The 23,569-nt window shown below is 45.9% G+C and overlaps 1 protein-coding gene across 10 annotated transcripts in view; it reads right to left on the minus strand.

Moving 5' to 3' along the window:
- The window catches only part of RPH3A (rabphilin 3A), a 334,433-nt gene that overhangs the window by 4,186 nt on the left and 306,678 nt on the right, over positions 1-23,569 (minus strand). For all 10 annotated transcript variants that reach the window (XM_084995567.1, XM_084995571.1, XM_084995568.1 and 7 more), the window contains 10 exons: positions 22,456-22,542; positions 20,168-20,230; positions 18,848-19,084; positions 16,589-16,668; positions 13,773-13,847; positions 12,010-12,119; positions 6,386-6,512; positions 4,244-4,300; positions 3,379-3,533; positions 83-164 (listed from right to left, as the gene is read on the minus strand). In XM_084995567.1, the coding sequence (XP_084851693.1) occupies positions 83-164; positions 3,379-3,533; positions 4,244-4,300; positions 6,386-6,512; positions 12,010-12,119; positions 13,773-13,847; positions 16,589-16,668; positions 18,848-19,084; positions 20,168-20,230; positions 22,456-22,542 (1,073 nt within the window). The remainder of the gene's footprint in view (positions 1-82; positions 165-3,378; positions 3,534-4,243; positions 4,301-6,385; positions 6,513-12,009; positions 12,120-13,772; positions 13,848-16,588; positions 16,669-18,847; positions 19,085-20,167; positions 20,231-22,455; positions 22,543-23,569) is intronic.

The following is a 23,569-nucleotide window of genomic DNA, read 5'->3' on the forward strand; positions in this document are numbered from 1 at the left end:
GGCTTGATTCCCCCTGGTGATGAGGAACTTTTTCTTCTCACTTCTTCTTCTTATATTTTTAGATAATTTAAACTGATCTTACCTCATTAAATTCGGGATTCAAGGTTTTCTTCTTAATTTGAGTCTTGTGTTTGGCCTTCTTTCCCATGTCCGGTTTCAGCCAACTGAGAAGAAACATGAGAAGCTATTTTGGATGAAGCCTAATGAATAAGAACAGCCTTTCGATGACCCTAAAGGTCTTTCGAGTGTCAGGAGAATAATTAATGAACAGATCAGAAAGTGAATCAACATTAATAATGAGCAATGTGCATTAGAGCATCTACCTGGTGCCAGGCCGTACCTAAATTCCTTATGCATATTTAATCCTCAACAAACCCTAAATGGTACAAACACCTGTTTACATATAAGGACATTGTGGTCCTGAGAAGTTGAGACATGTGCCTCTGGTTACACAGCCTGGAACTCAACCCAGCTCTTGCCTCAGCAGTCTGTGCTCTTAGCCATGACTTTCTCCCAATGGATCATTGAGAGCCTGGATGACGGTGCCTGAGGCTTCACTACTGATTATTTCTTAAGCTGTCTCCAGGTCCTGGGGAGATGATGAGGGTATGGACAGAAAGGAGAAGACGGCAAATCTGATTATGATCAGTCCCCTGTTCAAAACTACTCAATGGCTCCCCTTTGACCTCAGGGTGAAGTTCAAAATCCTGGATGTGGTCTTAAGGCTCTGTGTGGTTGCTTCCCTGCTCCTGCTCAGCTTGATCTTGTGCCATGTGCTTCATCCCACCCCCCATTCATGCTCCCTTTCACCACAGGGCCTTCGCATATACTATTTCCTCTGTCTAGAAGGCTCTTCCCCAGTATAGACACAATGCATGATGCATAGTAGGTGCTCAATCAATATTTTCTGGGTAAATAAACAAAGTGGGCTAAAAACTCTTAGGAGTTTGGACCTTTGGATTTTAATGCAAGCTCTCACTGGTTGTGCAACTCTGAGCACAAGTATAATTGGCCATGCTTCAGTGTCCCAATCTGTAAAGAAGGCAAATTTTCTCTCACTCACAGAACTGCTTTTGAAGATAATCTAAAAGAAGAGACACAGAAGGGCAACTGAAAGGCACCAAATGCTGTGTAAAAATAAAGGGCATATCTGACTTTAAAAATCCTTACTGGATCTTAAACGATAAATGATCTTCTGTTTTCTTTCTCACAGTGGCCACCAGGGCAGCTGTTTCATTGGTGACCAAAGCAAAATCCACTTCTTCTGGAAGGTTGGTTAGATGGGAGGAGGCATGGTGGGGAGAATTATTTAAGAAAGGCAATTTGCATGTGGCTAGAATTCAATGAAGTGCAGAACAGTAGCCCATGAGCTAATGTTCTCTATTGGAGCATATGAGAAAATTATACCAAATTACTCCTAGAAATCAGACTCCCCGCGACATGTGTGTTCTTTAGCTAACTAAATCCTCATTCAAAGAAAATATGGAGCACAGTCCACCCTGGCCTGATTTTTAGCCATGACCTTGAGGGAAGCATTGCTTTCTATTATCAGAGGCTGGGATGGGGGGAGGGAGGAAGCATCTCCCAGGCTGAAGAGATCATTAATAAACTCTTCAGCATGAGTAAGACAGTGATGATAATTACTTATAACCACAATGGCAGGTATTTATTGAGCACTTACTATATGCCAGACTCCAAGAAAAACCACCTCTCAGATCTCTAAGGGGGAGATTGACTAATAAGCTGCTGGGCTCTGAATTCACCACTATGTTTTCATGGGGCCATGTGCTCCACAGGCTGCTCTCAGCAAGTAGCAACAATAGGCCTCCCAATTTCTGGGAGATGCAGGGCTCCATTAATGAGAGATATTGCACCCAAGATTCCCCATCACTATAGTTGAAACTTCTGCAGAACTGCATTGCAGACTAAGGCTCTTCCTGCCCAACCATCCTCCCTCCACTCCTCACCCTCCTCCATGGGGATCAGATCCAAACCAGGCCTGTTGTCTCTATGGTCCTTCTCCAGCTCTGTCTCAAATTTCTATCCAAGGCACTTTCCCCAACAAATCTCTTAAACATCTCGTCCAGTCTTAGTGCCTACTTCTTGGAAGACAGGACTTAATGACCAATATTACACTTCCAATTTTATAGATGAGGACAGTGAGGTCCAGAGATGTTAAGGCATGAGCCCAAGGTCACACAGCTAGAGAATAATGAAGACTATTGGCCCTGGGATTCAAACCCAGGCAGTCTGGATCCAGAACTCAGGCTCTCAACTACAACCATGTAAACACATGTTTTACTGCCATAGGCAAGGCAGAATTCTATTGAGAGTAGCTAAATATTTCTGTACCAGGAGCAATTTTAGTCCTTTTTATATTTTACCTAATTTGAGCCTTAGGGCCATTCTTGGAAATAAGTGGAATTGTTTTATTTTACCAGTGAAGAATCTGAGGGTCAAAGAGGTCAAACGGCTTCCTTATATTTACACACTAGCAGCTGGCAAAAATGGGCACTGCATCCCACGTCTGGTTCAACAGCAGTCAGAAGGATGTGCCTGGAGGATCTCCAACTATATGGAGCATAACTAACCAAGGCTCCAGGTGCCGTGCTTGGAAAGCTTTGCCATGTTTGCACCAAGGCATGCTCCCAGCTGACCTCTGAACATGGCAGGGGTACTTAGGGAAGGCCTGTTGCTAGGAGACATGGGTCTCATCTGATCATGCTTCTTGCTGAACTTGAATCTGGGATGCCTCCACCCATCCCTCCCTCTCTCTCCCCTCACTTAGGGCCAGACTTGAATAGCTGTCTAATAGCTGTCCCATTTCTCCTGACTCTCCCTCCACTTTCCCTCACATAGGCATTTCTCCTAACAATATCCTGTCTGTTTAATCCCCTCTTGGCATCTTCTCAGGGACCCAGATAGCAACGTCTCTCTTAGTCCTCATGATTGAGACGACTAGAATAACTCCCAAATCTAAGATTTTTCCTTTGAACATTTCCAGACTGAATCCAGAAGAAGCCAGGTTGCTGCTTTGGTGGTGGAGCTCTGGGCTACTGGAGGAATGTGTTGCTGATTCCCAGGAGCTACCAATGGGATTACTGCAACCATGTTGACCACTCCTCATCCCTAGGAAAAGACAGAGCCACAAAACTTCTCATATGGGTGGGGGACACACCAATCTGACAGTCTGAGACTCCAGACTCACACACCCTAGCCAGTGTGTGAGCATCCCTCTCACTGTGTGACCTTGGGTGGGTCTGCTGCCCTCTCTGGGCCTCGATGTACAATGATCTTAGGGAAGCTCTCTGGTTCTCCCTTTGCAAGGATCCATGACCCCTTCTGGGGCCCATTTACAGTCCCAAGGCATTGACTCACAGCTTGACGAATGGATCTGAGTAGCCATTGGCGTCCATGGCTGCCAGGTGCACGCAGCGTATGATGCCCACAATGAGGCCTCCCTGCTGTGTGCTGTACATGAGGGACACCAGGATCTTGCCGCGTTCCTCTATGTCACCAATACGCTCCACCTGCTGCAGTAGAAGAGGGTGTGTGGGCCTAGGAGGGGAGGGGCCTGGGCAACATGGATGGTGATCATTAAGAGAGAGCCTGTGGAAAGTAGGAGGAGCTGGGCCAGCACTAGTGCAGTCAACACCACGGACAGCAGTTGCCCCAGCCTCCAGGGAGGAGCAAATGATGAAAGACAAGGGGCCCAGTCCTAGGCACATGGGGGCCAGTGGCTTTACTCTGACTGAGATTCCGACTGAGCCTGACTCTGATCATAGGCTGAGCTTGACCTTGATCTCAGTCTGACTTGGAGCTCAGACTCCCCACATCCAACCAGTCTTCTCAAAAGAGTATTTCCCGGGGCCCAGGGCATGGATGTGAAGCCCAGCTACAGCTTCTGCCAGACACACAGCTCAAATAGTCTTCCTTACATCTCATGGAGGGAGCGTGGCATTGTTTTAGTGCACAGAAGTGTCAGCAGAGCTTCTGCCAACAAGGCCAAGAAACTTGAGGATGTCTCCCAGGGATGAGAGGGTGGGGCTTCCCCCACCTTGGGGGCTCCAGATGTGAAGAGCATCGACCTCGTCTCACGTTCTAATGCCTTGGCCAAAGGCAAGTCTCACGGTGAACCAATAGGCAGGTGGTTTGGGAAGAAAGCATGGGAAAGAGGCTGGGAGGGAGAGAAAAGGGAGATGCCAGACCCTGATCATGGTTTTAATACCCACTCTATGCTTACCTCCTCCTCATACAGAGCCATGCCTCGGGCTGACCCAGTGGTTCCTGCACGCTTCATCTAGAGGGAGGACACAGAAAGGAAAGATAACATTGTCTATGGGGGCTCATCTCCCTACATAAGAAAGATCAGAAACCCCTAACCCCTCCATTAGTATCTAGAGCCTTGAGGACAGATTCTCCAAGCTTCTGTGGCCCTCCAGCATTTGCCCTTTGAGCTAAAACACATATAATGCTAACCATTAGAGATGATGTTAATGCACAACAGCCTAAGACATAGGTTGTGCTACTATCCCCATTTCACAGAGTGATTTAACCACTTGCCCAAGGTCATACAATCCATAAGTGGCAGAGAACCCCATATATAAGACAGTCAAGATTGTGTCTGCTCTGGTTGAAGTGGCACAGGTCTGGCCCAACAGGTGCTTCTTCCCCCATGGTTCCTTAAGGCCTTTTTGCCTTAAGAATTCTAAGGCTCTGGGGAATACAGTGAGAAAAGCACTGGTTCAATCCAAACCCTCCACTTTAGAAATGAGGAAACCTGAGGTCCAGAGGAGAGCGGTTATGAGGTCCCTCTCCTTGATAGACATGTGAGGGGGAGTTGGTGGTGGGAGGGTTAAGAGCAAAGAGCAAAGGAGACGATCAGCAGAGTTCAGGGGCTGTTGCAGGCTGCTGCCTGTCCTGCCACCTGCATGCTGCCGGGGTGGACTGCATCCATGACTGCAAGACCCAGGAGCAGCACACCACCGACCCAGGAGCTGATGACCCAGACAGAGACCTGGCTTCTGTCCTGACCACCTGGACTCATTGAGTGATGGAAAGAAGAGGAAGTCTAAAGAGCCAACTGTTACCAGGCAAAGACCCAGATGAAAGGCTTCACGCCTAGGCAGGTCTTAAATGAGATACTGGGAGCTTGGCATTCAGTATAAATTCCTCCTTGTAATTTTCCTTGTTGTCTCATTCCTTTGCCTGTGCTATAAAATACAGTGTGGCACACAAATAGTCCATCCTTAGGCTGGCCATCTGGTGGGAGGATGCTGCAGGATTCCCTGTCCCACCACCTATGGCTTCCCCACGGGGAGCTGGCCCACTGCCTGGGGGGAGCAGGCATTCTGGTCATTGCAGGAAAGTTGAGCTCTGGCCAGTGCCTGAGAGCACAACCACTGACCCATGATGTGACCTTGGCAACTCGCTCCTCTTTCTGGGCCCCAGGAGGATTAGATGTAGAAAAGGATAGGTTGGATTATTTCTAAAGCTTCAGATTGCTCGGTCCCACACTATCTCCCTAAGTCAGAATCTCTAGGGAGAGTCCCATAAACCCTAATTTATAAAGCTCTGGTTTTAAAATCTCCAGCTGATTCTGAGGTGTAGCCTAATTGGACAACCTCATTTTGGTTCTTGTTCTTTCTCAAAAGGTGAGCATCACATCCAACAATAACAATCCTAATGTTTTATGTGTACTTTTATATTAATCCTTGAAAGACCCTATGAGGTTGGTATTATATTACCCTATTTTCACAGATGTGGAAACTGAGGCACAGAGAACTTAAGTAATTTGGCTCAGGTTATACTATAAGTGGCAGAGACTGGGATTCAAACCCAGGGAAGTCTGGCTCCAGAGTGCATGCTCTAAAGGAGTGTATTATCCTGCTTCCTGTTTATCTCTATGATGCTTTATGACTTAATGACTTACAGGTCGGTAAGGCAGTTATTATATTCTGTAATAACAGTTAATTTATGATTGCTTATTATGTACCAGGTTCTGTTCTAATTAGATCTTTCACACAACCCTCCTATGAGGCAGTTGTAACGCTCATCTTATAGACAAGAAAAACTGAGGGCCAGAATAGTTCAGACCCTTGGCAAAGACCGGGAAGCAGGGAAATGGCAGAGCTGGTTGAACCCAGGCAGGCCACTCTGACACACCACACTGCCCTCCAGAAGTGAGGCTAATACCGGGTTGGTAGGAGGCATGGCCAGGATGCAACCCCAGTGTTCCGACCAGAAATCTTCACCCTCCTCCCAACAGCTTCCACAGGCCCTGTCCTATCTGGCACCCTACAGATCTACCACATCCTTCACAGGTCCAGAAGAAGGCAGCACCCTACCCTCCAACTTTTCTCCCCCTTGGGGCAGAGACACTCACTGGGATCACCCGCTCCAGACAGATATTGAAGTTCTTCCTCTGGTTGGGCTTCAGTTTCTTAAGTGAGAATCGAGTCTCACCAATAAACTCGTTATGGCCAAATTTGTCCTCATCACAGACAGAGATCCTATGATTGACATAAAGGGTGGGAAAAGAAAGAAGAGCATATATTGAGTTCCTGCTGTGTACCAAGAGCTGTGATTGACGCTGGCAAGGGATGTGTAATGTGCACAGGAATTATACAGGTTCCTATTTGCTGAGCATGATGCCAGGTAGTTTCTATTTCCTCTTTATCACCATATAACTTGACAAGCAGTAACATGCACAAATCTTAAATTTCTAGGTGGCTGCATTTTTGCATATGCATACATTCATGTAAACACCACCCCGAGAAGTCAAGATATAGAACATTCCAGCTCCCAGAAGACCTTCATGAACCCTCCTAGATACTACTGACTTCAAATATAACCGCCACCTTGTCCTCTTGGCAAGATTCAGTGCCTTGTTTTAGACCTTCATACAAATAAAGTCAGATATACAGACTCGGTTTTTTCCTTTGTTCAACACTATGTCTGTGAGATTCATTCAGTCTATATTACGAAAATATAGACTATATTACTAAAATTACTATATTTGTCCTTTTCTTGCTGTATAGTATTTCACTGTGTAAATATATGATAATAATTTTGCTACTGATGGGCATTTAGTTTTGAGCTGTCTCTAGCTGTTAAGAATAAATCTGCAATGGAACATCCATGTTCACGTCTTTTCCTGTGCACATGTATATATTTCTATTGGGTATCTTCCTAGGAGCAGAATTGCTGAGCCATGGACTACACACAAGTTTAACTTCAGTAGAAACTTCTAAACAGTTTTCCAAAGTGGTTCCACCAATTATACTCCTACCAGCCGTTTATGCAGGTTCTGGCTGCTCTTCAATCTGACTTTGATTTTTTTGGTCTTAATTTTAGCCTTTCTGACTGGGCCATAGTATCTCCTTGTAGTTTTTTTTTGGGGGGGGCATATAGAAGTTTCTGGGACAGGGACTGAACCTCCATCTCTGCAGCGACTCAAGCAGACAATGCCTACTCCTTAACCTGTTGTGCCACAGCAGGAACTCCTCTCCTTTTAGCTTTAATTCACATTTCTCTGATGATTAATGAAGTTCAGCCTCTTTTTCATATACTTTATGGCCATTTGAGGACCATCTTTTGTTTTTTTTTAATTAAAAATTTTTTTAATTTTTTTTTTTAAGGCTGCATCTGCGGCATATGGAGGTTCCCAGGCTAGGGGTCTAATCAGAGCTACAGTTGCCAGCCTATGCCAGAGCCACAGCAATGCCAGATCTGAGCCATGTCTGTGACCTACATCACAGCTCATGGCAACGTCAGATGCTTAACCCACTGAGCACCATCTTTTGCAAAGTTAGGCTAGGAACGTAGCTGACCTCTTCTCATTTAATTTTTCCTTCCCTCAAACCTCAGAGTTTCCCACTTGAGAGGAGATGGAGGCCCAGAGAGGTTGAATGATTTTTCCCTAGTAAGAGGCAGAACCAAGATTTGAGGCTCCTGAATCCCAGAACACTGCATTGTCATTTGTTATCCACTCTGCACAGCACAGAGTAGACGAGAGGCACAAAAAGGAAAGCTCATGAGAAAGGTCCCTCAGGAGCCTGAAAAAGGCCAGTCAAGGCATGCTAATTCATCCTGACAGATCCTAAAAGGAAGAAGGGACTTTCCCCTCCAGGGCATGGGGGACACACCAGAACTAATGGCACCTTGCTCCTTGGCCATCAACATTTGCTGAACAAAGTTTAAGGTTTTGGAGGGCCAGAACACCCTTCTGCTGAGCTCCACACTGTACACTGCTGGACAAAGAAACTGTCTCCATTCAGTTACTGAGGGTGTAACCCACACCATCCTTTCTGCAGAACAATGTGTCTTCAAAGACTTGAGAACAATCACCATTTTTGACTTAGTGATGCACATCTAGGAATTTTGTCTTGAAGACATTAGAAGATAAGTGCAAAAATGTGTAACTATAAAGATCTTTACCATAGTTTTTTGGTTGTTTTTTTAAAAAAATTGAAGTATAGTTAATTTTTTTTTTTTGCCTTTTTAGGGCCACAACCATAGCATATGGAAGTTCTCAGACTAGTGGTCCAATCGGAGCTACAGCTGCCTATGCCACAGCCACAGCAAGGCCAGATCTGAGCCGCATCTGCGACCTACACCATAGCTCATGGTAATGCCGGATCCTTAACCCACTGAGTGAGGCCAGGGATCAAACCTGTGTCCTCACGGATACTAGCCGGGTTTGTCACCCCTGAGCCATGACAGGAACTCCAAAGTATAGTTAATTTACAATGTTGTGTTTTACCACAGTTTTGTTTATAATTGTGAAAAAACAGAAATAACTTTAGTAGTCTGTAATGGGGGACTTTTTTTTTTTTTTTTGCTTTTAACATATGTAATTGGGGGACTTAAGAAAATTATGAAATAACCCTAAACATGTAAAATACACATTGAAAAATGCTGTAATTAGGGAGTTCCCATCATGGCTCCGTGGTAACAAACCCAACTAGTATCCATGAGGACTCGGGTTCAATTCCTGGCCTTGCCCAGTGGGTTAAGGATCCAATGTTGCTGTGAGCTGTGGTGTAGATCACAGATGTGGCTTGGGTTTGGTGTTGCTGTGGCTGCAGCTTCAATTCGACCCCTAGCCTGGGAACTTCCATATGCCGCAGGAGCAGCCCTAAAAAGACAGAGGAAAAAAAAGAAAAAGAAACATGTTGTAATTACTCATCAGGGAAATGTAAAACTATAATGCAACACAACTAAACACTCACCAGGGTGGCCAAAATGGAAAAGGGTTGATGAGGATGTGGAGAAACTAGAACTCTCAGACACTGCTGGTGGAATGTAGATTGGTGCAATCACTATGGAAAACTGGCAGTTTGTACTAAAGCTAAACATACACATACACTATAGCTCAGCCATTATGCTCCTAGGTGTATATGCAACAGAAATATGTGCAAGGAATAGCTGCTAGAATGTTCCCAGCAGTATTATTTGTAATAGCCCCAAACAGAAAACCAACCAAAGCCCATTCACAGTAGAATGAACAAATAAAATTGTGTTACATTCACACCACAGAGCACCAAACAGTGATGAGAAAGAATGATCTATAGCAACACAAAACAGCTTGGATGAATATCACAAATACACTCTTAAAAGACAGACACAAAAGAATCATGTAGTAGGATTTCATTTCTGTAAGGCACAAAACTTGACTAAATTAATTTGTCCTGTTAGAAGTTAAGGTAGTGAATCCCCAGGGGCGGGGGTTCCTCATTGGAAGGGGCCCCAGGGGAGGGCTTCCATGGTCTGGAGACGTTCTGTTCTCTTACCCCAGTGTGTTCACTTTGTGAAAACTCGTCAATCTGTACACTTTTTCTGTGTGCACTTTCTAAATGGATGTTACACTGCAATAATAATGTTTACGTAAAATAATATTGTAGGAAGGGGCAGTTTTTATGCCTTGCAGAATTAAAAAGACTCATACCAGAATCTAAAATATGGCACAAATGAATCTATCTACAAAAAAGACTCACAGACATAGAGAACAGACTTGTGTTTGCCAAGGGGGAAGGGGAAGGGGAAGGGAGTGGGATGGACTGGGAGTTTGGGGTTAGTAGATGCAAACTATTCCATTTAGAATGGATAAGCAATGAAGTTCTAGAGTACGGCACAGGAAACTCCATCCAGTCTCCTGGAATAGACCATGATAGAAGATACTATAAGAAGAGGAATGTATATACATTATGACTGGGTCACTTTGTTGTATAGCAGAAACTGGTACCACATTGTAAATCAACCATATTTTGATAAAAACAAAAAGACCCATACCACATGTCCTATGATCCAGCAAATATTCTTCCTTGGTTTCTACCCTAAGGAAATAATATGAATACAAGGAAGCATGAAGGATGCTTATTGCAAATTTATAATAGAGAAAAGCTGGAAGCTATCTAAATGTCCATCCACAGGGAATGGGATAAAGTGGTAAACAGTTACATAAAAATTTTGAGACATCAAAAAATGCCATATATTGTTTATAGATACATAATTATGTAGCTGAAGTATAGGACATGCTTGGGAATTATTCCCATAGAATTTAGGTTGGTGTTTAGATCTGGGAGGAAAGGAGAGAAAGGGGGTAGGGATGGACTATAAAAGAAGAGTGGAGTTCCCATCGTGGCTCAGTGGTTAACGGAATCCGGCTAGGAACCATGAGGTTGCGGGTTCGATCCCTGGTCTTGCTTAGTGGGTTAAGGATCCGGTGTTGCTGTGAGCTGTGGTGTAGGTTGCAGATGTGGCTCGGATCCACATTGCTGTGACTCTGGCATAGGCCAGCAGCAACAGCTCCGACTGGACCCCTAGCCTGGGAACCTCCATTTGCCGTGGGAACGGCCCTAGAAAAGGCAAAAAGACCAAAAAAAAAAAAAAGAAGAGCTTGAAGTTGCATCTGTAGTGCTTTACATCTTGAAAAAAAAGAGCTGAAGCAAATACAACAAAATACTAATATTTTTAGAGACTGAGTCTTGGGTTCATGGGTATTTGCTCTCACTACATCCTATACTTTTATGTCTATTCATGATACCTAATAATAAAACATTTAAAAAAATCTGTGATAGGAGTTCCTGCTTGATGCAAAGTCTTGGCAGCACTGGGATGCAGGCTTGCATCCTGGCCCAGAATGGTGTGTTAAGGATCTGGCATTGCTGCAGTTGTGGCATAGATTGCAGTTGCGGCTTGGATCTAATTCCTGGCTTGGGAACTCCATATGCCATGGGGAGGCCAAAAAAAGAAAAAAAATCTGTGATAAATCCATGCTGTGGAATAGTCTGAATCAGTTAAAAATTAGGTAGATTTAAATTTTTTCTCATGGCCATAACCCTAAGATATACTGATAAGAAACAAGGCAAGTTCTAGATATATACAACGTATTTCTTATGTTGTAAAAATAATGTGTGTGTATATATACACACATATATAATATACACACATATAATATACATATACATACACACACACATATATATATAGTGTATGTATGTATATAGTGAATATACATACACCCACAGAAGGGAGAAGACTCCTCAGGCTGGGGGAAGGGACTCGCATTTAAAAGCAGCTTTGCTTTTTCTATAATTCTTTACAAGAAGAATGTACTCATTTATTACTTATATAATGTAAAATGCATTTTAATGCAACATTGTAAAAGAATATGAAGTGGCATCAGTACATTGTTAAGTGAAAATGGCTGATGATGCAATAGGATGATCCATTTTTATAAACATTCAACTTTATTAAAAAAAGCTTGCACGCATACACACACACACACAAATACAGATACACATTAAACCTGAATGTCCATACACCAAGATGTTACCAGTTTCACTTATCTGTATTTTCAAAACTGTCTACCAGAAATATTGTTTTTTAGAAGAAAAAAAAGAAACAAACAACCACACAGAGATGTTTTTAAAGAGTGGCCCCCAGGAATAGCATGGGCCTCAGTCTCCCAGCCTCAGCACCCCTGCCCACCCACCCAGCCAGCACCTGAGGGTCTTCCTCTGCATGTCCTCGTCCGTGATGCCATGATAGACCAGAGTCTCATTCCAGATGGGGTTTCGGGTGTTCCGCAGGGTTTTTGTACGAAGCTTGTTGGACTAGAACCCAGAGAGATGGACAGACAGACATCTGCCTCAGTGGGGAGCCAGCCCTGCAGCCCCAGCCCTTGGGCTCATTTGGGGTGGGTGGTAACTTAGAAGTCCACTCCATTTAAGGAGTGTCCAGGGGCTCTGTTGCTCCCAAATGCATGTTGTTGGGAGTGGGGGGCATCCTCTAGGGTCCCATCACCAACACTGGATGCTGGGCTGCCCCTCCCTCCAGGCACAGGGCCCTCTCTTTGAACTTATTAAGATTAAAAAACAAAGATATCCTTCTTTGAGAAAAAATACTATTTCTAGGCCAGGGAGGCAGTGCCCCTCCACTCCTAGGCAGTGAAGAAATAATTTCTGGGGATATTGGGATGGTTCCCTCTGTTTCCTCAACTAGCATCCTCCATACCTGAAATTCCTTAAAGGATACAACACTTTTCATTTTACTCTAAGAGAGAAGGCTAGAAATGTACCTGGTGACAAATTAATTCATACTAACATGCAAATGACTGATAGGATTCTTTGGCGAAGCAGGTTTGGATTTAGGAGTGGGCAAAGAAGAGAGTGCCAAGGAGAAGCAAATGTCACTGAGCAGTTAGAGGCAGTGTCCAACCAGTTTGGCCATGGCTAGGTGGCACTGTCTTCCTTGATCCAAACAAAAAAAGAGTGAGATAAATGTGTGTGTGTGTGTGTGTGTGTGTGTGTGTGCAGGCATGCTACACACACATGTGTCCTTTTTTGTCCTGTGGGACATTTGATACTTGCAGAGGTTTTTGAGAGGCATTTTTCTAAGATCAGGTAAACAAGCATATAATCAGCCTCATTTTTAGGACATCCGTATCAAATAACACAACGAAGTAAAAAATATAACCCAAGAAGGCACACTTCCACTTCCAGCCATGTGTTCTGAGTGGGTCAATCCAAAGAAAACTAATCCCACTTTCTCCCCAGAGAAAATGACAATCAGCAAGCGAGCTGGAACAAGAGAAAAAGGTGGGAGGGACGGCGGTACGTTTTCTCTTAACGACAGAACATTTTCTCAAGTTATATGGAGAGAATCATTCATTTCTTTTTTCTTCTTCTTTTTGCTTTTTAGGGCCACAGGTACAGCATATGGAAGTTCCCAGGCTAGGGGTCGAGTCAGAACTGTAGCTGCCAGGTTATGCAATGCCAGATCTGAGCCACTTCTGTGACCTACACCACAGCTCACAGCAATGCCAGATTCTTAACCCTCTGAGTAAGGACAGGGATCGAACTCACATCCAGCTGGGTTCGTTACCACTGAGCCATAACAGGAACTCCCTGGAGAGAGTTACTCATTTTTGTCGAGAGGATGTTCGGTTGGGCATAAAAATGGATTGGGGAGGCAGACCATGGTCAGTAATGGTGAGCCACTGAAGGTGTTTGGGCCGGTCAAGGGCATAATCAGGGCATCTGCTTCTCTCCCGGATCCCAGGTTTCTGAGTTGGAGAAATGAGCAGACCCCTACCTCTGGAAGGAGAATGGCTGTGGCCTGCCCCTTACCTCTTGCAAGGACTTTGCCAATCAGGGAAGAGGGGTTTTGGGGACAGATAGGGCTATTTTAGGCTCTGAGTTGGGAACCCTGGGTGCCTTCCAGAGCCCATGTGCCCGACTTGCAGAGAGGACCAGGCCATATGGTACCTTGCTGGCTCCTGGCAGGAGGTGCAGCTTAACGTAGGGATCGGCCAAGCCATTGGAATCCATGGGCTTCAGTCCCTGTAAGAGAAGGCAATAGCATGAGGGCCTGGGGAGGGCTGGGCTATCACAGGCAACAGGGACAGCCATCAGTCTGCTCTGTGTGCTTCCTTTTCCAAAAGAAGAAAACGGAAATGCAATATCTTGGGATAAGCACTAGAATCGGGCAGGTGGGGTTTAAAGCCTGGCCATGTCACTTATTGGCTGAGTGACCTTAGGCAAGTTTCTTAACCTCTCTGAGCCTCATTCTCCTCACCTGTCAAATGGGATGCTTCATGGGGTGGTGAGATTTAAACGTGACCTTCCCTGCAAAGTGCTCAGCACAGTGTGTGGCACACAGGAAGTGCTCCATCAAAGTAGGATTGTTATTGCTGGGATGGGAGGATGTATCCCTGAATGGGTGGGAGAGGAACAAAGGCTAGGGGAAGGGGGCCTGAGCTCTGGCCCTGGCCCCTGCACTCACTTCTGAGACCTCAGTTTCTCCATCTATGTGTTGGGGATCACAGTCTCTGCCTGTCCCTCCTCACAGAGCTGGAACGAGGCTCAAATGGGACACTGCAGGGGAGAGGAGTTTGTCTAGGGTAGGAGTTTAGTTGGGCTTGTTAATGTGAGCAATTCCAACACCCCTGGGGCTCAGATGTGCTCTGTCCATCCCCCTATATCCAGGCAGAGGCAGGTGTCTTACCTCTAGGCTCCCTCTGTCCTCTTTCACAGCACTGATCCCCAATCCCATGTATTATGTCCTGTGAGCTCAGGGAACTTGAGTTTTCTCATCTGTTCAATGGGGCTGATCACAGCCCCTGCTTCATAGGATTCTTGGAGGATTAAATGAGATTTCACCCGTGAAGGCTTCACTCTGGCCCTATGCAAGTAATGTTTGCTACTACTAGATGGGGAGAGGAGGCCACAAAGTGAGAGGCAAGGGGGAAATCTGGCTGGGTAGCCTAATGGGTAAGAACACAGGCTTTTGAGCTGGTCAATATTGGTTCAAATCCCAGCTCCGCCACTTCCTTGGTGTGTGATCTGGGCAAGTCCCTAATGTCCCTATGCCTCAATTCCCCATCCATAAAATGGGAATGGTGACAGAGGCTTCTTCATAGGTGCGTTGTGAAGATTAAATGGGACAAGTTAATCTGGAGAAAGCCCCAGATGGTGTGTAATACTCAGGAGTTGCTATAGTGATGGTTTCTTGTCCATTTTCCCAACAGAGTCCATGAGGGCACAGCCTTTTCTTACTTTTTCTAATATCCCCAGCTTTTAGGGTAGTGCCTAGTACAGAGCAGGTGTTTCATAAACATTTCTGGAATGTCTGTTTAGATTGGGAGGTTATAAATTGGCAGATGCCATGCTTTTAAAATTTGAACTTGAACATCTTTGCTTGGGTCCTCCTCATACCAGTTTGCCAAAGTTAACTAGCACTCCCTAGCTCATATAACTCCCTAGCTCATATAAACTCTCACATAACATTTCTCATCACTATTAGCAGCCCAGCCCATAAGCCTTTGCGTTTTCTGTGCCCCTGTATCAAGGGGGATGAGATGATGTGGCTTTCTCCCATTCTAGAGCTGGGGGTTGGTTACATGTGGACTCAAATCCAGCTCTATCCCTTACCAGCTGTGTGGTCTCAGGCTTTAACTTGCTAAGGCTCAGTGTTCCCATCTGTACTATGGAGCTAATAATAATCCCTCCCTCAGAGGTTCTTGGGAAGATGAAACAAGATAATGTAGGATCATCTCTCACTGTGTTATAGAGGGAGTGTAACAAGTGCTTTCACAGTGACTGATACACAACAGGTACTTGCTGAAGGGACCTGGGTGTGTTGATCTAGAAGTTGAATTAGGCATTTCACACGTCATTGATCAGATCATCCAAATTGGGACAGGCTGTGAGTGAAAGGGAGAGTTCTTGATTATTTCAGCAAAGGCAACACACACAGCTGGGGATCATCTGTACAGACTGGGACATGTGGCCTCCTTCCACTTAATACACACTACCATTCTTTTGGGAGAGGCTCTGTTATTATTATCCCTAATTTACAAATGGGCACCCTGAGGCCCAGAGAGGTTAAATAACTTCCCTTAAATCACACAGGAGCGGTAGAGCTGGCATTTGAACACAGGCAGTCTGGTTCCTGAACCTTGCCTTTTCTCTATAGACCAGACTTGGTGTCGGGGGAGGTCCTGGTTAGTTACCTCCTAGGATTTGCACTGGCGTCATCCAGGTTTCCTCTGGGGTTGGAGATGGGTTGGCTCCCTCCTCATGGAGCCTGCAGAATGCTCTGCCAAGCTGGTTTGCCTTTCCTGCCCCCTCAGAAGCCCACATTACTGTCCTGGTATCTGCAACAGTCCCCCCCCCTCCCCTCAGTCTGCTGCTCCCGCTTGACAGCCACAACAGTAAAAGGAGCTGTTCAGGGGCATGTCAGCTGTCGAGTCAGGCTGTCATAGCCTCCTGGGCGACACCTCAGTTGTCCCCTCCAGAAGCTGAGGATGGCTCCGGGCAGATCTCAGCTCTGCCCTGAAGCCTGGCTTATTCTGCTCCAGGGAGGCAGTTGCAGTAAAGTGAAACCCCTCTGGGACTATCCCTGGAGGAAGTCTTCCCCCAAAGGAATTGGCCATGGCTAATTCCTGCTCTTTTCTCTTTTGTCACTGTCACAGATAGACAAGGCAATGACAGGAGACAGGCATGGTCATCAGTGCCTTCCCTGAGTCCCCTAAAAATGTCAGAGCCTCCCGAGTGGCCCCCAGCTTGGCCCCCTCACCCACCTTGGCCTTTATGATGGTGCAGTTCAGGGAGCTGTTGTCCTGGTCATAGAGAAGGCTGAACTCCAGGGCACCCAGGGTGGCTGAAGAGGACAGAGGCAGGTACTAAGAAGACATTTCATATAGTCATTCAACAAACACTTACTGAGCACTTAGCATGTGCCCAGTCTGGGCTAGACACTGGGCCTACCGAGCAGAGGAAGACTCAGCTCCTTCTCTGGACTCCCCATCCTGCTAGACCCTCCTCTCCTTTGGTGCTCTCAGCATACCTGCGATCCATTCATCATCTGTGCAATTGCTTAGTTAATGTCTAGACTGAGAGTCCCAGGAGGGCAAGGGCTCTGACTGTCTCATTCACTGCTACGTCCCCACGGGGCACAGTGCAGGGCTCGCTTACTTGCTGAAGGAACAAACAAGTCAGCATTTGCTGTTGCCTCTGTCTAGAATGCTCTCCCTCTAGATTCACATGGCTGGTGTGTTCTCATTATCCACATCTCAGTGTAAATGTCACCTCCTCAGAGAAGCCCTCCCCATTACACCATCTAAAGCAGCCACCCTTATGGTCCTTCGCCCTAGTTTATTTCCTTCATGGTGACTCTAACCTTAATTGAAATAAACTCATTGGTATGTCAACTATTTCTCTCCACTGGAATGTTCTATTAGATCAGCCACCTTGTCTGTCTTTTTTTTTTTTTTTTTTTTTGCCATGGTATCCCTAGTACTTTTAGGGGCACCCAGCAGGTAATCAATAAACACTTGTCAAATCTAGATGAATCAATGAGTTGAAGACAGAGACAGGCTTATTATAAATCATGGGTCAGCTCCTAACAGGGACGTACACAGGCTGGGAGGGACTGTCTAGGCTTGGCAGATCAGTGAAGAGACACTTAAGGCAGATGGAAGGACCATCGGCTGCTGCTCCGGGGAGAAAGGACCAGAAGGTCTGGGAACGCAGAAAGGTGGGATAGACAAGGTGCATTTATAGAGTCAAAACAGCCCATGGCGGACAAGGTGGGCTGGGCTCCTCAGACTCCTCTCCCCTGAGCCTGCAGACCCACGACCCCTGGAAGAGAAGGGGCAGCAGATATTTCCTCCACATCTGCCCTCTGATCTGCTACAGCAATAAGACTGACTGTCAGCCCCTCCACTCACTGGCCCTGTGAACGTGGACCAGTCCCCGACCCTCTCGGAGCCTCTGTTTCTCTCTCTGTGAAGTAGGAATAGGAAAAGCAACTATTCCCAGGCTCACTGGGACAATTACATTGAGCACACCCATGTAGCACACTTCTAAAGGTGCCCAGCACAGAATAAGTGCTCAACAAATGTTGACTATGATTATTTCTGATATGCATGCCACTTAATAGTAATTCCTCATGTGTGTATCACACTGTATAGTCATAATGATTTCCAGGTTATAAAACCCTTTCTCAGGAGGTACCTCAGTTTATGCTCCCCTCAGCCTGCGTGGAAGGCAGTACTCCCTTCCCCTTTTACGAGAGGAGGTGACATGATGGGCCAAAGTCATTTTACTGGTTATATAGCCCTTGGTCCATTTCTTCCGAGTAGGTCTGTCTCTCCATCTGACTGGGAGCTCTTGGAAATGCCTCCAGCCCTGCGGTGTGCACTGGGTCCAGACACTACCCACCCATGTTTCCTTCCAGCTCACAAAGGCCACCCCAGCTCTCCCCTGCTGCTCCCCGATGCACCCAGGAGAAGAGCCACTGGGGTCTGTGTATATGTGTGTGTGTCCCTAGGGCTCTGGGTCTGAGTGAGAGAGGCACAGAGTAGGCACTTTATAAATCATTGAATGAATGGATGCAAGGGGAAATATCAGAAATTTTAAATAATGGTTGACAAATGACTTTTAGAAGACACACTAAAAAGTTTGGGGAACTCGTAAAATAATACGTATTTATATACACACCTAGGAGTGGAATTGCTGGGTCATATGATAATTCTGTGGAACCACCAGGTAGAACATTGTGAATATAGTTGAATTGTACTCTTTAAAAATGAGGTAAATGGTAATCTTGACGTTATATGTATTTTATAACATTACAAAAATAGCACCTATAGTTTAGAAAGCTGATGCGATTTTGTGAATTTAGTAACACAGATTTGTATTTTTATCTTTGTTAATATGTTTATGGGTTTGGCATATTAGGAGGCTAGCAATGTACAGGGCTGTCCCCAGAGCCACATCTGTTTCGGAGTGACCCCTGAAGCAACTTCCTAGCCACCCCTCCATTCCACGTCACCTACTTGCTTCATCGGAATCATAGCTGTTGGCTTCTTCCTCCTCCTCCTCTGGGGGTGGGGGCTGGCGGGATGGGGCCACAGCCGGCTGCAGAGCAGCAGACGCTTGGGAATAGGGGCCTGATGGGTGGCCCACTCGGTCCTCCCTGGCTCCGACTGCTGTGTAGCCCCCAATTCCCCCTGTTCTCTCCTCCCGGGGTGGGGCGGTGGCCCCTGTGTATCCAGGGTCGCTCGGAGCCACCTCTGTAAAGGAGATGGGGAGAGGTGGGACAGAAGCAGCCGAGTCCCAACAGTAACAACTGCTGCAGCATAACCGTGAGTGATGAGCACCTACTGTGTACCAGGTGCTTGGCTAGCTTTGCACCAGAGTCACCCGCAGACCTGCAATAGAGGACTGCCACTGCCAGTTGACAAGGGGCCACAGCATGCTGTTCATCGGTTCTCAGAATGTTGTCCATGTCAAAGCCACCTAGGAAGGCTTGCAAAAAGGCAGGTTCCCAGGCCCCACTTAGAATCTGTAGACCCTGCAGTGGGGCCTTGAAATCTATGCTTTTTAACAAGTCCCATTGGCTGATTCAAATGGAGGCCAAACAGAGCCTTCAGTGGTATGGCTCTGTAGCCATACAGTCTGAATTTGAATCTCAGCTGTGCAACCTGGAGCAAGTTACTTGTCTCTGAGCCTCAGTTTTCTATCTGTAAAATGGGAATTTTAAGACCTGAAGGTGTTCAAATAGTAATAGCTATTATTTTAAATATTTTCTAATGTACTCTCAGCATTTAGTGCAGTACCTTGTGCTTTAGAAAGCAATGAATATGTTGTAGTGACTCGTGTTACTGCTGCGCATATGTATCATATGTGAGAATCACTGTCACTTGGTGTGATCTCCACACACTGCAGGCCACAAGCTCAGGCTTTCTATGTATTGCTTTATTTAATCCTTCCAATGACTCTGTGTGGTAGGTCCTTGTACTGTCCTCATTTTGGAGAAAAGGAAACTGAGGCTCAGAGGAGTTAAGTGACTTGCCCAGGGTCACACAGCTGGGAAGTGAGGAGGCAGTGATTTGAATCCAAGCAGGCTGGGCTCTTAACCACTGTATGTATTGTCATTTTCTATCTAGTCTTCGTACAGACTCTCTAAAGTTTTAGAATTAGGGGGAATCCCTTAGAGCTCATCAGATAGATCTCAGGATACAGAATGGGCCAAAGTCTGGCAGCCCCTGGGGGCACGCTCTCTCTCTCCATCCCTCTCTCCTTCTCTCCCCGTCCCTTGGTTAGTGGGAGAGAGGTGGTTACTTGCACAGTCACAGAAAGAAGCAAATCCTTACCTGGTTTCTGATCTGGAAAGCGTCCCCCTGGCCCAGGAGTGGGTCTGCTGCCTCCTGGGGGCCCTGAGTGGAACAAAGAGAGAAAGAAGTTTGGAACAGAGAAGGCAGCATCATTTAGGTGTTTGCCCCAAGTCCCCCCTCATTTCATAGGGGTGAACACAGGCCCAGGGGCAGCAGGTGATGTGCAGAGGTATTGGGGTTGCAGGAATGCTCCCACTGGGGGATTCTGGGGTTGGAAAGGCCTGGCTTCAAGCCCCAGTCTTTCCTTCCTGGGCCTCAGCTTCCTCCTCTGTGAAATGGGAATGGTGATACTTGCTCTTCATGTTTTGCTGGCTATTAGGAGGTCAATGAACAAATGGAGCCAAGAGTCATTTGCAAGGTAATGGGCAAGTTTATGTTTTGAGTCTGCCATTGTTATGGGGTCATTACTGGCTGGGGGAATTCTCTACTACTACATTTCCAAAGCCTGGGATGTGGAGGAGAGCTGCAGGGATGGGGCAATGAAATAGCATTCAGTGACATGGTGAGAAAGTCATTCTGGAGTCTCTGGCCTCTCAATACTGATCCTACTACAGGGAAAGTCTCACCAGGGGCTACTTTTTTCAAACACGTCTCTAACCTTTGTACATGTCCCTTTTGAGCAAAAGAGGACAGGTCTCGGGTTCCAAACCTTCAGCAGGCCAGGGTAGTGAGAATGTCATTGCATTGTTTTAATTTCAGTACATGATTTTTTTAAAAAAATCTTTTTAGGGCTGCGCCCATGGTATGGAGGTTCCCAGGCTAGGGGTTGAATCAGAGCTATGGATGCTGGCCTACACCACAGCCATAGCAACACAGGATCCAAGCTGTGTCTGCAACCAACACCACAGTTCACGCCAACGCCGGATCCTTAACCCACTGAGTGAGGCCAGGGATCGAACCTGCATCCTCATGGATGCTAGTTAGATTCATTTCTGCTGAGCCACGATGGGAACGCCAGTACATGGATTTTTATAATAGCCCCCCTGCAATAGGTTGGATTGTGTTCCCCAAAAGATGCTCAAGCCCTAACCCCCAGTTCCTGTAATCGTGATCTTATTTGGAAAGAGGGACTTTGCAGATGATTAAATTAAGATGAGGTCATGGGGGGGGTCCTAATCCCCTATGACTAGGTCCTTATAAAAAGGGGACATTTGGACACACAGGGACCCATGAATAGAAGTGGGATGATAGGAAGACAAGCCAAGGAATGCTTGAGGCTTGCAGAAGCTAGGGGAGAGGCATGGAAAGATTCTCCCTCATAGCTCTTGGGGGGGAACCAATCCCGAGAACACTTTAATTTTGGACTTTGGTCCCCTATAGACCTAGAAAACCATACATTTCTGATATTTTAAGCCACTCAGTTTGTGGTTCTTTGTTATGGCTGCCCTAGTAAACTAATACATTCTCTCTTTCTGGTATGGAATACTGATTTCTCATGTACGCCATTATTATAGGTTTCTTTTAAAATAGCAGATTTTTTTTTTCTTTTTACAGCCACACCTGCAGCACATAGAAGTTCCTGGGCTAGGGGCTGAACTGGAGCTGTAGCTGCCAGGCTACGCCATAGCCATGGTAATGCAGGGTCCAAGTCTCATCTGAGACCTATGCTGCAGCTTGTGGCAATGCTGGATCCTTAACCCACTGACTGAGATGAGGGATTGAACCCTCATCCTCGTGGATACTACGTCGGGTTCTTAACACTCAGCCACAATAGGAACTCCTAAAATAGTAGATTTTTAACTGTAACAGTTAGGCATAATTTCTAGTGTTTTACATAAGCCATATTTGTTTAGATTTTCTCATCTTACTGATCTTTTTGCCCATCATTTCTTTCTGAACCTCACGTATTCTTCTGAGAACATTTGACTTTATTTAAAAAGTCTGAGGTCCTTAAAATTTCCTTGAGAGAGTTTATAACAACTTCTGACAGTTACATTTTTAAAGGAGGTCAGTTTGAAGAAAATATTAAGGAAATAAGAGGGCAGATGGTGGGTACATGTGGTGAAAATGAAGTTACAATGTTGGAAGGTGGGAAACACTGAGGGATGAAATATTTCTTGCATTTAGGTGGGTACCATGATCTCCTCCCTCCTGCCCCTGCTGACTTCCAGCCCAGAGTATTAGTCATTCTAAGGGTCTTAGAAGAGCTTTGGGTTAGGTGGTAGTTGCAGCTTTGCAGAAAGCCCAGCGGGTTCTGCAAGCAAAGATGGGAGGTACTGGGGTCACAGCTGAGTGATGGCCTGGGTGGGAGAGTGGGTGGTAGGTACCTGTCTGCCCAGGCTGGGGAGGTGCTGGGCTCTGCATCGAGGTTGGGGCGGGTCTAGAGGCCTGGACTGAGTTGGCCCGTCTCAAACCTGCAGGGGAAAGGAAAGGAAACAGCCTGTCATACACACACACACACACACACACACACAGTCAATGCATAAAGACTTTGGATTGGTCAGCTGGCATGAGCAAGGTCCTCTGGATGTGAACCAGATACAGCCCCCACCACGTTCTCAGCTCTTTCAGACCCTCTTCTCCTCCCCTCAGTGTGTTCTCTCTTCCCAGGACTCAGATCCCCGAGGGAAGTCACAGCAGCATCGGGAGTATCGAAAAGCCCAGGTTCTATGATGTTGCGTCCAGCTTTGTGACCTTGCACAAATGACCTGTCCTCTCTGGACCTCAGTGTCTTCATCTGTCAAATTCGATAATAGTACCTACCTCATAATACAGAGTGTTCAGAACACTGCCTGGCATGTGGTAAACATTCAATGTCTGGCACATATTGCTATTATCTTATTAATTATTGAAAGACTGTTCTTATCTTCACACAGAACAAGCTTTGTATCCCAGCTTTTTCTTTTATAAGGTGTGTGTCTTTTGGTTGGCCACTTACATCCCCCAAACCTCAGATGTTTCATGGAGGTGAAAACTCTACCCAGTTGATAATAATGAGTTAACATTTATTTATAAGAACTTATTTAATCTCTACACCTTATGAGGTGGACACTCAATTAGCTCCATTTTACAAATGGGGAAACTGAGGCACAGAAAGGTTAAGGAGCTCATCTAATGTCCCTTGGCTGGTTAGTAGTAGGGCCAGGGTTTGGACTCTGGAGTCCTCTTGAGTTTATTAGATGCTACTGCCTCCTGCAGAGCTGTTGGGGGACCAAATGGGGATAATATACACAGCAGTTCCTGGTACTCAGAAGGTATGACATTTCTGAAAGAATACCCTGTCCTCTCTCACCTCACTGGGCTGGATACTACCTTTCCTGATCAGATCTTTTCCTTGGAGAGATGCCTGAATGCTCAGGACAGAAACTGCTTGCTTACTTCTGGCTGTGGCTTACCAATCCCCAGGTCTTATCCTAGCATTCTGCATTAGCACTGCCATGT

Source organism: Sus scrofa, chromosome 14 (genome assembly GCF_054392235.1).
Source record: "Sus scrofa isolate SSC_HxYL_T2T_F1_AM1 chromosome 14, Sscrofa_HxYL_maternal_Yorkshire_Landrace_v2.0, whole genome shotgun sequence".
In the NCBI taxonomy this organism is placed as follows: domain Eukaryota; kingdom Metazoa; phylum Chordata; class Mammalia; order Artiodactyla; family Suidae; genus Sus; species Sus scrofa.